This window comes from Strongyloides ratti, assembly GCF_001040885.1.
Source record: "Strongyloides ratti genome assembly S_ratti_ED321, chromosome : 1".
NCBI classification, from domain to species: Eukaryota; Metazoa; Nematoda; class Chromadorea; order Rhabditida; family Strongyloididae; genus Strongyloides; species Strongyloides ratti.
In genome coordinates, this window is record NC_037307.1 from 6925018 (window position 1) to 6940060 (window position 15043).

At 21.7% G+C, this 15043-nt stretch overlaps 8 protein-coding genes across 8 annotated transcripts; 4 read left to right on the forward strand and 4 right to left on the reverse strand.

Annotated features, from left to right (window-relative positions):
* Positions 1-197: 197 nt before the first annotated feature.
* SRAE_1000218400 (Eb1) lies at positions 198-1272 on the forward strand (the record flags this gene model as incomplete). Its single annotated transcript, XM_024649231.1, has 2 exons — positions 198-284; positions 334-1272. 2 exons carry the CDS (start codon positions 198-200, stop codon positions 1270-1272), a joined length of 1026 nt encoding a protein of 341 aa, XP_024503129.1.
* Positions 1273-1395: 123 nt separating this feature from the next.
* SRAE_1000218500 (Ribosomal protein L7Ae/L30e/S12e/Gadd45 domain-containing protein) lies at positions 1396-1873 on the forward strand (the record flags this gene model as incomplete). Its single annotated transcript, XM_024649232.1, has 2 exons — positions 1396-1482; positions 1523-1873. 2 exons carry the CDS (start codon positions 1396-1398, stop codon positions 1871-1873), a joined length of 438 nt encoding a protein of 145 aa, XP_024503130.1.
* Positions 1874-2132: 259 nt separating this feature from the next.
* On the forward strand, positions 2133-4155 carry SRAE_1000218600 (Zinc finger, RING/FYVE/PHD-type domain and Immunoglobulin-like fold domain-containing protein; the record flags this gene model as incomplete). Its single annotated transcript, XM_024649233.1, has 2 exons — positions 2133-2254; positions 2328-4155. The coding sequence occupies 2 exons, from the start codon at positions 2133-2135 to the stop codon at positions 4153-4155; spliced, it is 1950 nt and encodes a 649-aa protein (XP_024503131.1).
* A 92-nt stretch (positions 4156-4247) lies between these two features.
* Positions 4248-5700, reverse strand: SRAE_1000218700 (Kelch-type beta propeller domain-containing protein; the record flags this gene model as incomplete). The annotated part of the gene is made up of 3 exons (XM_024649234.1): positions 4248-5413; positions 5463-5621; positions 5664-5700. 3 exons carry the CDS (start codon positions 5698-5700, stop codon positions 4248-4250), a joined length of 1362 nt encoding a protein of 453 aa, XP_024503132.1.
* An 892-nt stretch (positions 5701-6592) lies between these two features.
* SRAE_1000218800 (FMRFamide receptor) lies at positions 6593-7824 on the reverse strand (the record flags this gene model as incomplete). Its single annotated transcript, XM_024649235.1, has 2 exons — positions 6593-7091; positions 7163-7824. The coding sequence occupies 2 exons, from the start codon at positions 7822-7824 to the stop codon at positions 6593-6595; spliced, it is 1161 nt and encodes a 386-aa protein (XP_024503133.1).
* Positions 7825-11302: 3478 nt separating this feature from the next.
* SRAE_1000218900 (Protein kinase domain and Serine/threonine-/dual specificity protein kinase, catalytic domain and Protein kinase-like domain-containing protein) lies at positions 11303-12396 on the reverse strand (the record flags this gene model as incomplete). Its single annotated transcript, XM_024649236.1, has 3 exons — positions 11303-11810; positions 11851-12294; positions 12335-12396. The coding sequence occupies 3 exons, from the start codon at positions 12394-12396 to the stop codon at positions 11303-11305; spliced, it is 1014 nt and encodes a 337-aa protein (XP_024503134.1).
* A 71-nt stretch (positions 12397-12467) lies between these two features.
* SRAE_1000219000 (N(4)-(beta-N-acetylglucosaminyl)-L-asparaginase) lies at positions 12468-13549 on the reverse strand (the record flags this gene model as incomplete). The annotated part of the gene is made up of 2 exons (XM_024649237.1): positions 12468-13387; positions 13426-13549. The coding sequence occupies 2 exons, from the start codon at positions 13547-13549 to the stop codon at positions 12468-12470; spliced, it is 1044 nt and encodes a 347-aa protein (XP_024503135.1).
* A 374-nt stretch (positions 13550-13923) lies between these two features.
* Positions 13924-14299, forward strand: SRAE_1000219100 (Cytochrome c oxidase subunit 6C family-containing protein; the record flags this gene model as incomplete). The annotated part of the gene is made up of 2 exons (XM_024649238.1): positions 13924-14066; positions 14122-14299. The coding sequence occupies 2 exons, from the start codon at positions 13924-13926 to the stop codon at positions 14297-14299; spliced, it is 321 nt and encodes a 106-aa protein (XP_024503136.1).
* Between the last annotated feature and the right edge of the window lie 744 nt (positions 14300-15043).

Here is a 15043-nt window from a genome sequence, read left to right on the forward strand (position 1 = left end):
TCATTTGATTTATAATGAAATTTATTCAATAGTCAAATGGTAAATTTAATAAAAAAAAAAAGTTTGTCCTTCCTTTTCTATAATATATTATTTTTCAAGTTGGCGGTAAATTACATAATGTTTAGGATGATTTCTTATCTTATATATTTTTAGGTGGAAAGTTTGTATATTTTTTTTTCTCTTTAAAATATCAAAATATGGTTAATAATGTTTATGCCACCTCTGCTAATTTTTATAACATTTCTAGACATGAACTTATTGCATGGGTCAATTCTTCACTTCAAGTAAGTATTTATATATAATGGTATTATTTAGATTTTTTTTTTATTTTAGGCTAACTTAACAAAAATAGAAGAAATGTGTACAGGTGCCGCTTATGCTCAGTTAACTGATATGTGTTTTAGAGGTAAAATTCCACTTAAACGTATAAAATGGAATTCTAAACATGAAATTGATTGGATTTCTAATTGGAAAATTATTCAAACTTCTTGGAAAAATATTGGAATTGATAAACCTATACCTGTTGATTCATTATTAAAAGGAAAATTTCAGGATAATTTTGAATTTTTACAATGGTTTAAGAAATTTTTTGATGCCAATTATGATGAAAGTCCATACAATGCTGAGGAAACAAGAAATTTTGAACCAATTCCTGCTGCCAATTCAACAAAAACAACCCCTGCTTCAAACAAAACCTCAACATCTAATAAAACAGCGTCAAATATTTCTAAGAATGTTCGTAATTCAACAAATATTTCTTGTAACAATACATCTAAGGAATCTGAAGATTTGAAGAAAGGTGAAGTATTATCAAATTGTAAAAAAGATGATGGTAAAGATTGCACTGTAAAGGATAAAAAAGATTGTATTGATGAGTATAAGAAAGAAAATGCTACACTTGAAAAGGAGGTTGCTGAGTTAACTGATGAGTTGCAAAAAATGTCTGCATCGTTACTTACAATGGAACATGAAAGAGATTACTATTATAATCGTTTAAAGATGATTGAAATTATGATAACTGATTTAGAGGAAAATTCTCAAATTGAAGCTGGAAAAATTAAGAAAATTCTTTATACTGATGATGATCAATTAAATGGAGAATGTGATGATGATGTTAATGAGGATGCTAAAACAACAATAATTGATACAAAATCAGGAAATGGAGAAAAAATTTTATCAAATGAAGACAAAGAAAAATTTAAAATTGATGATAATGAAGTTGAAAAACTTTTACACAATACTAATTTCCTTGATGAAACTGAAACTTTCTAACTTAATTATGTTATTTACTAGCAAATAAAAATTAATTTAGTTGTACTTTCAATTAAGGTTAAATTTCCTTCTAAAATTTTATTTTAACAATAATAAAAGTGGTATTGTATAATTTTATATCAGATGTGTGATCTTGATCAGGCATGCTACATTTTTTTGAAAAGATTAAAATATTTAGACAACAGACAATACTGCAAAAATCCATCAAAAGCAAGTTTAGATGTCAAGGTGAAATTAATTATATTTTAAGGCTCATGCTCATCCTAAATTTTCTATAGGAGTTAGGGAAATACATAGAAAAATTTTATATTCTAATATAAAAATAATTTTTATAGCAAATGATATTAATAAGGATGAGTTATTAGAAAAAATTCACATAAATTTTAATTTAGAAGAAATATGTAAAAATAAAGGAATTCCATTTATAAGTTGTTTGTCAAAAAAAATATTAGCAAAAATATTTAAAAAATCAACAATTGTATCATGTATCTCAATTCTTTCAATTGAGGGAGCAGAAACAGAATTTGAAAGTCTTCTTAAGATATATAAAATTTATAAACCAATTCTAGAACAAATAAACCAAAATAGTTTATTTCCTTAAGTTTATTTTAATTAATGTCTATGAAGAAAAAGTGCAATGAAGAAATTGTAATGTATATATATATTTTTTTAAAATCATATTTCATATTATTATTTGTTGTTCTCATCAATAAACAGTTAAAATCTTATTTTATTATATAAAAAATTGAATATGAAAACTAAAATTTTAAAGGAAACTTTTTATTGTTATATGAATATATAATAAGAGAAAAGAATAATTTATATTAAATATTTATATTTTATGATTCATTCATATTATAATGTCAAAAACTAATGGAGATGGAAAAGAATTGTTGGAAATGAGTTATGAAGAAGAAAATAAATTTGTTGATGTTATTACAGCTGACTATGAAATTAAAGGTATAGCATATAAAAAATTCAGGTAATTTTATATAATTTAATTTATAAAGAACAAAATTAATTATTTTTTTTAACTTTTAATTTATATATTTAAGAGATGCTGAAATAAAATTTAGAGAATTGGAAAGAAAAGTAAATATTATGAAAGAACAAAGAGAAATAGAGCAAACAATAGGAAGTTATTGCTCATTATGTTCTAACAAATTTAGAATATTTGATAGAATTAAAATTTGTGGTATATGTAAATTTCAAGTATGTAAAAAATGTATTGATGATAAATGTATTTGTGGATATTGCAGGACAAAGGATATTTTCTTACGTAAAAGAAAAGAATTTCGAACACTTTGTCCATACACAAATACTCAATTTGGAATACATAAATTTTTTTGTAAATTAGAGGTATGGCGACAACGAGCAAAATTAGAATTTCATGTGACACGGCTTCTTGGAGATACTTTTGAAAATTGTCCAATATTTGTTAAAATTGATGATCCTCCTTTAAATGAATGTTTTAAAAGACTTCAAAAAGAAATATTAGATTATGCTTTTTCAAATGAGTTAGGTTATATTAGTTCGGCGTATCGTGATTTTTATCGTCAATTAAATCGTTTATGGAATAATATACCTGGGAGAATGAATACCAAAAATAGATTTATTTTAAATGTAGCTCCTGTTGTTAAATTAAATGAAGAATCTCATCCTGCTTCTAAATATTACTTATCACTTGCTCATGCTGTTGCATACAAATGTGAAGTTATATTAAGAGAAAAAATTCAAAAAATTGAGATAGAAGAACAAAAAAATTTAAAACTTCGACATCTACCACATGCTCATAGTATTCCAAGATATCCAGAACATAATTCATATAAAAATTGTAATCTTTACCAAACTACAAATAGATATTTTAAAAATTCTGAACAATTTAATACATTAACAAAACCTCCATTATTAAAAATTCCATCAAATAAAATGAATATAATAGATTTGTCTTCAAGAAGTAACAAAAAATCAAGATCACAAATTATGAGGTATGTTTCAGGTTATGATACAAATCAAGATAATTTATATGAAACTGTAGATGAAAAAAGGGATATTCAAGATAATGATGATAATGATTATATGTCCTTACCATTAAATGATAAAAATTATAACACAAATGAAGACAATTTAATTAAGATAACAATGGATAGAAAAAAAATAAAAAGTCAAAGTGGAAAATTGGTTATTGTGAGTTGTAAAATTTATTGTCCCAAAGATACAATAATAAAAAAAGATCATATCATTTGGTTGTCGGCAAATAATAAATTAATTGAAATAGGGGGAAAAAATCAATTTCATATGGATGATAATTGTCTTCAATCTAATGGATATTATAATCTTGAGTTATTATTATTTGATTTAACTAAATCATTTAATGGATCAATAGGAATATGTGCATTGGTAAATGAAAAAATATATTTCAATTATTGCACTCTAATTATTGCAGAAGAATCACTTGAAACAACAGAAGATTGTAGTTTTCCAAAAGGTATTCAAATTGAAAAAAAAGAACATGGAAAAATTATTGTTAAAGTGCAACCAATAGGGTATCCAACACCTTGGGTTGAATTTACAAAAAATAACAAAACTATTCAAGATGATGGTAATCATAAAATAACAACAAAAAATGGAATCTGGTATTTAGAAATTTCAAACATGATTCAAGCAACTTCTGTTAATGGTCAATTTTCTCGTTCAAATTTACGTAATATCAGTACAACACTATCGTCATTTGAAATTGTAGCTATTGCTAGAAATCGTTTTGGTAGTGCTACAATAAAAGGATCATTATTGGGAGATGAAAAAATAGAAAATCAAAAAAATATTGTTGAATATGAACAACCTTCTGAAGGTTCTTTAATATCAAGCAACAATACTAGTTAACTTGATAAAATATATTTATTTACACATATTAATATAAAAATTAAATACCAGCTTTTTATAATTATAAAAATATATATCTAAATTTGTTTTGTTTATTTCCATTGATCAATTATATTTTTTGCTGCATCATGATAATTATAACCATAATTGTCACCTAGAACTTCAACATTTTTCATAATACTAGTATTTTGTAACATAATGTTTTCAAGAACCAATGAAACTAATTTTCTTGGTATTAAATTAATTTTATATAAATGATTATTTCTTGAACGACGTTTATTAACACCACCAAATGTTATTAAAGTTCCTTCAACATCAATATCACAACTATTAAAATAACATGGATGTAAAAATACTGCCTTTATTCGTGTCCATTTAATTTCATTACAATCAAATTCCCATATATCATTTAAATCACGAAATGAATTTTCTGTTGGATTTGGTATTTGTTCTCTACCCTGTCCACCACATATAATTAATTTATTATTATATTCACAATGTCCAAAACATTTTCTTGCTATAGGATATATATATATTCCATCTTTATTTAATTCACCTTTAATATCATTTCTTATTATAAGTTCTTTTGTTAACATATTATATGTTGTTACATCTTTAAAACCAAAAACTTGAGAAGTATTTCCACCACCAAAAGACCATACTATATTATCACGTAAGATAATTCGATGTTTATATACACCATTTTCATGAGGAAATCCTGAAGCTAATATTAATTCCCAATCAACAGAAACTGTAAAATTCTTATTTTCAACATCATATTTTACTTTAATTTTTCCTTTCCAAATATCACTATAATATATAAAACCATCAGTACCACCTGAAATATAAATACTACTATTGTCATAATCATAAATCATAGAACATCCATATCTTTTATTTGGTTTATTACTATTACATTCACATGGTACACATTCCCATTCATCAAATGTTTTTCTAATCCAATATAATTCATGTGAAATATTTTCACTAAATGGAATACCTGTACCTCCAAACATTAATATTGATTCCTCAATTTCTTTTGCATTAATAGGAAAATTAACTGCTGAATTTGATAGAATTTCTTTTGGTAAATTTTTTACCGATAATTTTACAATAGTATTAGCATGTTTATTATATTGATAAATTTCTTTAAATATTCCAGCATTTGGATAATCATAATAACCACCTATAATAAAAAAATTTGTCCCTGTACAAATAACAGAATGCCCAGATCTTGGATAAAAATTTTCATTAGAATCTAAAATAAAATTTAAGATAAAAAAACATGAATATCAATTATAAAATACCTTTAAAATTAAATTTTACGGGTGATACACAAATACAACTTTCTAATCTTGTAAAATTATCCATATTATTTCTTAATGGATTATTTCTCATTCGAATTTGATGATTAACTCTTCTATAAGGTAAACGTAATGACATAGGATTTATTAAAATAAATAAACCTGAATTACAAAATTTCATTATTAAAAATTTAAAAAATTTACTTTTTAATATTTCATAAACGAAAAGAATTAATTCCATAAATATTTTATATAAATGTGACATTTTTAAAAAACTTTCTATCAAACTTTTTAATATTTGCATTCTTAAAAATTCAGATATAAAAAATTGAATTGAAAGATATAAAAAATAAATAAATATAGCAAATATTATGAAAAAAATTCTAATAATATCACCAAAAGATATGAATATAGAAACCTTATCCCTAGTAAATAATAATAATTGGTGTTCATAATATCTATACATTTAAAATATTATTATAAATTGATGAATAAATGTTAAAGATAACTATTTATTGAAAAATTAAAGACTAATAAAAAAATGTCAATTCAGCATTTTTAAACATGGAACAAAAATTTTTTTTTTTTTAGCTGATTAATATATTATATAAATCTATGATGTTATTTTTTTAAACATTATTATATAAAAATAAAGCTAAACAAGTTTAATAACATATATAGATAAAATTAGTCCATTCTGTAAAATAAATACACTAATTACATATTTTGGTGTTTCGTCAACCCAGAATATTAATAATAATAAAAAAAAAAATTTTTTTTTAAACTTATATTTTATTAATATAAAATAATTTTGATACATATACTTTTTTTTATTACTTAAAGAAGAATTATTTATATAAAAAAAAGTGAAAAAAAAGAAAAAATGTAACATAATGAATTTTTAATAAAATTGGTGATAATAAATCAATGATTTATTAATATTTTATTTATCATGTGAATGAATTATCTGAACAGGATTTGTATTTTTTTAAATGATCATAAATTAATATTTTTTGATATGAAATTTATTTCCTAAATATAAATATATTGTCAACAAAATAAAATTAATTTGATGTGTATAGATTAATTATTTTATATTAAGAATATTTTATAATATATATTATATGTATATATTATAATAGTGTATCACCTTTTTCATATGTAATTGTTGCTATAATTTGTTTTCCATTAGAATCATCTTTTGTAACAAATAATTTATTAACCATTTCAACATTTTTTGTTTTTTTTCTTTTAAAAGGTTTATACATATAATATGATCTTGATTGCCTTTTCCAATGTTTAAATTGACTTTGTGATTTATTTTTTGGTATAAATAAATCAAATTTAAAAACTTTAGAATTGTATATAGATAAAAATTCTCTTCTAAAATCATTACCAAATATTAGATAAATAATAAAATTAACAGATGAATTGATTATGGCAAGTAAATTAACAGCTTCTCTGGAGAAAGTATAGAAAATGTAATGTTCTCTACGTAAATAATCTGCTTCGGTAACTTGTTCCGCAAACGTCAAAACAAATCCCCATAAATTACAACATAAAAAGATAAAAACAATAATTACAAGTACTATATTTGCTTCCCTGCTTTTTTCTTTCAATTCTGATTCAACACTATATCAAAAAAAAAAAAAAGTAAAACAAGATACAACAAAATGTATATATTAAAAAAAAAAAAAACTTACATTGAATGATGCTCATTAATTTTTTGCTTTAATTGTTTTTGTATTGTATATGCCATAATAGAATTTAATAATAATAATGTTAGAAAAGGTAAAAATACCATAATAATATTAGTTATCCATAATGAATAAATTTCAGCATAAATAGGATTTCTAGCAAGTTCACTAGGCATTAAATGATATGTTTGCCATGTTATATAACCAATATTTGAACATAAAGGATTTTTTTCAATTTGCACTTCAAAAAATTTTGTTATATTAAATGAAACTGCAAATGCAACAACAATAATAAGAAAAATAAATGAATTTTTTGAACCAAAATATTTTTTATTTAATTTAGGATAAACTACTGCACAAAATCTTTCTACTGTAACTGTTAATGTTATATATACAGATCCAGTTTGAGATATATGTGATATTACAAAAGCAAATCTTAAATAAGTTAACCATGCTATATAAAGATCAAGAATTTCAAAATATTCTATTATATATTCCATTCCATATATTGAAAAAGCAGTAATAAGAAGGCATGTATCAAAAACAGCTAACATTGTCAAAAACATATTACTTGGAGATTGCATGGGTGGCCTAGACAATATTAAAACTGTCATTACATTACCAAATACTCCAAAAGCAGTAATTAACATTCCTATAACACTTATCATAAAAAATTTTATAATTAAAAAGTGATGTGGTTGCAAACCACACTCAACATCATTTTCATATTTAGATTGGTTTGTTTCATTAAAAAAATTTACTGTTGAATTTGTATAATTCATTTTCTTTTTATTTTTAATAATACCTGAAGAGGCATTTAAAAAAATAAAAAATAAAACTTAATAATATATAAAGTCTATAATAAAAAATAATTAATGTTACAAAGAACTCTTATAAATAAATAAATTAATGTTATAAAATATTTAGAAATATTAAATAATACAGTAGTTAATATTTATAAAAGCAATATATATAATCTGATTGTTTTTATCTAAGTAAACATTTAAAAAAAGTAAAAAAATAAGAAATTCATAATTAAAAAAGACTAAATAATTAAAACGTAAAAATAAAATGGCAATTTATTTTTTTTTCTTATAAAAATTACATTTCAATAATTTTAGTACAATTGCGATTGGCTGGTAATTGTTGATAAATGAATTTATAAGAAATAGATATCTTTTTGCTTTCTTATCTTGCTAAACAAAAAAATTAGAAAAAGCTATAATGAGTGGTTTTAGAAAATAAAAGCTAATTGGAAGACAAAGAAAAGAATTTCATTTTATGATGATAGATACAAAAATTAATTTATTCCATTAAAAGAATCTTAGCTTTTTTTTTTTTTGGTCAAACATAAGTTTTAAAAGTATCTAAAGTTGCTAATAAAATTTAAATTTAATGATGTAAAGTTTATAAAAGTCCTTTTCCAAAATTCATTTAAAACATTAAAATAAAGTGTCTTTGAAAAATTTGATTATTAAAAGTTTGAATATTTATTTTTAGAGAATACATGTGAATTATTTAATGATATTAAGGTTGTCAAAAAATAATAGTATTTTTAAGATAAAAATGTTTTTTATTACTTGGTAAGTGGTGAAATAAATAATCACTAAATTTTAACATTGTAACAGAACATGAATATATTTATGACATCATTATTTGAAAACTTTATAAATTTTATATTATACTAAATTAATCATTGTTATCATAAAAAAATTTCAATAAAATATTTTTTTAAAAAAAAGATGTACATACATATGACAATTCATAGATAAAAGAATATTTAAAAAAAAATTTGTTTTCTAAAATATTTGTTGACACAATTAAAAAAAAAAGAAAAAAAACTATATTGCTTTTATTTTTTTAATATTTATTTGTATATAAATTATTAAAAAAGCAAAAAAAAAACTTTTGTACGTTTACAACATATGGCCAACTAGTATAATAAAATTTTCTTGTTAATCTAATAAAGTACATATTTTAAGTAACTTTTTTTATAAATAAAAAACTATAAATGATAAAAAAAATTTTTGTTTTTTTGAAAATTTAAAAAATAGTATTTATAAATTAATTATAGAATTCAAAAAGTTTAATGTTAATAAAAAGCTACTAAAATAAAATATTTCTTTTTGTAATTAAATAAATGTAGTGTTATTTTGAAATCATTTCAAATGTAACAAACAATTAAAGAAAAAGCAAATTTTATTTAGTATTGAGTTATCTAAAGTCTTAGTAATGATATGAACAAAAATAATAATAAAAATAAGGAACAAGATATATACGGCTTTTTTTTTTTGAATAACTTGTCTTTTTTTTTTAAATTTTATAAATATTTAACACTTTTACATTGTTTAAGATGATGTATGTTCAGAGATATATATTGATATGTTCAAAAGATTTTTAAAAATTTATCTTCTAAAAAGTTAGTTTTACAAAATTAAGACAAATTGTTAAAATAAAAATAAATTCTTAAAATATGCATATATATATATATTATTTTTTTAAATATCGTGTCTTATTTAATATCAAGAACAATAATTTTAATATGTACTAATAATAAAGATTGATAAAAATAGATATTATTTACATTAACTTACTTATTATATACAAAAATAAATTTTTATAGATTAAAGAAAAAGATAAACAATAGTTTTAAATAAATCTTTTTTATATTATTTAATATAAATTTATTAACACTAAAAATTATTATATCTTCGACATTTTTAAATTAAATATTAAAAGAAAAAAAAAATTGTTTGCCATGAATAAATGCTAAAATATATTAATAATTAGAAAATATGTTTTTATTTTATAAATTACCTATATAATAATTGTTTGTAATATTATATAAAATAAAAATTTTTTTTATATAAAACTAACATTTTTACTTTATGATATTTAATTATATCGACTTTTTATATTAATTAATTTTTAGTTTTCAAAATAACAAAATCAAATTAGTAAAAATAAAAAGAGAGAAATTGTGTATAATTTTTAAGGAAAATAGATTGAAAAAAAAAATTAAGTCTCTATCAAATTTATATTATTTAAAAAAAAATTGAATAAAATTTAGTTGGTAATTTTTAGATATTTTAACAAAAAAATTCATCAGTTTATTATTATCATTGAAACCAAAACAACTGTTGTTTATTATAATTTAAAAAATAAATTTTAATTTTAGGCATTAAAATGGGGAATCTTTTAATGTGAAACAATTTTAATCAAACTGTTATATTATTAATATTTTTAGAAAAAAAATATAATGTGATATACTTTATTGAAAATTATTATTTTTATCCATTTGTTTTTGATTTTATATACTGAAAGGTTAATCTTATTATTCAAATAATTTCCTTTTAACGTTGTTTTTTTATTCTCAATTTTTTTTTTAAAATTAATAAATTTTTTAACCATTTAAAATTAAAATTTTTTTCCATAACTGTTAATCAAAAATAAACTTGGATGTAATTTATTTTTCTTTTTTCTTTTGATATTTTTAGAATAAAATTTATTCAAGGCAACAAAAATCTTTTCACAATAACTGATTTTAAAGTGGGAAAAAAATTGGGCAATAAGTTTTGGCAGTTATTGTAATATTGAAAAAATTATTAAATTCTCATCAACTATAAGTATAGTTAATTAAATTTTTTCGTCTAGGTTTAAAAATTTTACTTCCTTAATATTTTTTTATTAAAAATTAAATTAAACTTTTGTTCACTTCAATAGTATACATGATTTTTATTCATAACCTATTATTTCCTTTTTTTAAAGTTATATTTTTTTGAAAAAAAAAATCAAAATGTCAATTTTTCTTTTTAAAATTTTAAAAATATAATCTTAAAATGAAATCTATGTTTAGATTTATAAGTTTTTAAAAAAATATAAGTACAAAATAAACTGTACTTTAACAATAAATATCATGTCAAAAAAAGTATTTACTTATGGTAGATAATAAAAACAAAAAATTATTAAAATGTTAAATATTTGTTTTAGTGCATTTTATAAAAATTAATACATATTAAGAAGATATTTTTATCATTTAATAATTGCATGATATAATTTATTTATTAATATAATGTCAAATACAAGAAACATTCGTGATGAAGTTTATTTTTTGGTGTTAAAGAATTTATTAAAAAATTGCTTATATTATTTTCGAGATTTTTCCCATTCAAATGGTTCATTTATATCAATTTCTAATTCATCTATTATTTCTCTTAGTAGTAAATGAATTTTAAAATATGAAAACTCTTTTATTTCATTTTCTCGATGAAATTCTATAAGATCAAGGCATTCATTAAATTTTTTTGGAATTACATCATTAAATGAATTTGATCGTTTACTTGGCATAAAAAATTCTTTCTTTAAATTATATATTTTTGATGGTCCTTTTTCTCTCCTCCATTTGACTACTGTATGATCCATAATTTCAGCTATAGAATAAGCCCATGCTTCAACATCATCATAAGGATATTGTTTAAATAATTTATGTGAATTTCTGGATGCATATCTAATTGTTCCAATAAACATAGGTTTTTCTAATGGTTCTTCTTTGAAGGGTTCACCAAAGTATCTTTTTGAAATACCAAAATCAAGTAAATATATTGTATCTTTATACTTTTCTGTTCCACAAGTATAATTATGTGGTTTAATATCTCTAAATTTCGAAAATTAAAAAATAACTATTAATAACTTACCGATGAATAAATCCAATTTTATGTAAATATTTTATGCCCTCTAAACATTGCCATCCCACTCTTATGGCTGTACTTACACTTAAACAATTATTTTTTCCATATTTTCTTCGTAAATCATCTAATGAAGGACCAACCATTTCCATTAACATAAAACGATAATTTTTATAAATTCCATCACCAACAATTATTGTAAAATGGTCATTGTACTCTTCTTTTTCACATAATTGTTTTAAAATTCGACATTCAAGTGGAAGTCTTTCAGTGAAATTAGGTGTAGGGCGAAGTAAATTATTTGTACCACCACTTTTTAAAAATTTTTCAAGTTGTTTATGATATTTTTTATCATATATTTCTGTTTTCATTGCATAATAATCACCTTTTTGATCAACTACAGCATAAACATCACCACAACCACCAACACCAAGAACTTTTTTGATTGTGTATCTTGAATTAATTTAATAATAATTTATTTATAAAAACTTACGTGTTCTTATTACACAATATAGATGTTTCTTTACAAAGTGGAAATCGTTTTGGTCTTGGCATTTTTATATATTATGTAAAATAATTATTTTAAATACATAAATAAAAATTAAAAATTTAAATATTATATTTATTCAATTCAATTTGATAATACAATCAACAGTATAAACTCTAGGTAATTTATCTAAACCTGATTGAATTGTAAAACTAAATGTTTTCATTCCAGAACAAGCTGCTCCAATTTCTCCATTTACATTTGCAGCAATTAAAGCACCAAAAAAATTTCCATAAACTTCTTGAATCCTTTGAATAGCTAATCTTGCAGCTGCTTTTGGCTTCAAACCATTTTTCATATTTTCAACAGTATGATAACTTGGTAAAAATCTCATCATAATATCACCATCTCCAGTTGCACTACATCCACCAATACCATTTAAAGTATAACCACCAGCTCCAGGTATTGGTGAATCACCAATCCTACCAGGAATTTTATTTCTAGCACCATTTGTTGAAGTACCAACAGAGATATTTTTTTCATTATCAATTATAATCATACCTATTGTATCATGATTTTGATTTGAATACATTTCATTTTCACATACTTTATTACTTTCAATAAAATATTTGTTTGGAGAGTATGGTCCACAACTTTTTGAAGGTGATGGAATTACATTTTGCCAAAAATTAGGTTGACATTTATTATCCCTCCATTTTTTATTCATATTTATAGATTTATCAGTTTCAAGAGACTCCTCTTTAAATCCCATTTGAATGGCAAATTTTGTAGCATGATCACCAACAAGAAAAGAATGTTTTGTATAATTCATTACTGCCCAAGCAACTTTAGCTGCATCTTTAATTCTTCTTAAATCTCCAACAGCACCCATTCTTTGTCCAAAACTATCCATTATTAAAGCATCAAGAGTTGTTTCTCCATTCTCATCTGGTGATCCTCCAAATCCAACAGTCCCATCACATTGTAATTCCTCACATTTTGATAAACCTTCTGTCAATGCATAAAGACGATTGTTTGTTTTTTTTAATACATCAAATGCTAGAAACAATATTTTATTTTATTAACAAAAAAATTACCTCTTCCAGTAGCTTCTTGAAATGGTTCAGCAGCCCATGTAGTAAGAACAATTGGAAATTCAATTTCTACAGAAAATTGAATAATATATATTAAAAATATATAAAAAAAAGTTAATTTCGACATATTATTATTTTTAAATAATAAATATTTTTATTTATTAAACAATCTAATTATAATTTTTTTTTTCTTTAATATACATTTCTAAACATTTTTATATATTACACTTATTAAATTACATATATATTTACGAGCGTTATTCCAATGTATACACAATTTTGATTTTAAAGCGATTGACTAGTCTTTAACCAATTCTTGTAGATATTGTTGGAGATTGTTTTTCTATATTTTTATACAATATTTAAATAAATGTATATATTTTTTATATTATAAAAAGACTGTCTCTATATTGCCATATATTTTTTTTGGTATATTTATATATTTTTTTAAAAATCATGGTTTTCTAATAAATAGGGTAATTTTTCATTTTAGTAAAAAAGATGGCTCCTGTTATGCGTAATATGCTTCACTCTAATGCTAAAAAAGCACTATATTATGGTTTAGCTACTGCATTTGCATCAACAGTAGTATGCTACTTCACATATGTAAAACCAAGACAAACTAAGTATGAAGAATTTTTTGCGTAAGTTTAGATATATATATATATATATTTTTTAATATAATTTATCATTTTATAGTAACTATGATCCATACAAACGTATGCGTGAAATTTGTGAAACTGGAAAAGGTTATTTACATACATGCCCACAAGAACTTGCTAAGTTATATGAAGAAAAAGGAATACCTATTGGATCAAAACTTGAAGCTACCGTTGGGGAAAGTGACGTTGCTTTTGAAAATGTTACTGCTGAATAAATTACTAGAATTGGCATTCTAAATAATTATGAATGTAGGATGTTGTATTTCATAAATTTTCTCATATATTTAGAAAACAAAAAGTTTTGTCTTAATGAGAATTTTGTAGTTTTTCAATAAAATTTATTATAGTAATTTTATCAATGATTTTATTTTTTTAATTTATGATAAAATATGATAGAACAAAAGTATAAATTACAAGTGAATAATTATATGATCTTTCAAAAAAATAAAAAAAAAATAATAATTTATACAAAATGATTGTTTTTTAACTTTATTTCTCTAAAAGATTGATTTTTTTTATTGGTGATTTCTTTACCTATTAAAAGTATTGTTATAATACAATAATTTAATTAGTCACTAGATACATTTATAATATAATGTATATTTATAAAAAGTTACCTATATAAATAGAAAAGAACCTTGGAATATTTTCCTCTCTATTCGTCTGGTCCTTCTCTTCTCTTTTTGTTATTTTTTGTTAATTTATGTCATGGAAAATGAGCAATATTTAATATTCATGTGATTGGAAGAAGTGATTAAATTGTGAAACTATATATATATAATATATATATATATATATATATATTGTCTTCCCTAAGGTGGAGAAGATAGATGATAATAAATTTGTTACCGAAAAATGGAGGAAGGCCTTTAAATAATATAATTGTAGATGTTGTTGATAATTATGTTTTGTACGAGGATGAATGAGAACAACTTCTCTCTCGTGTATTAAAATCTTTT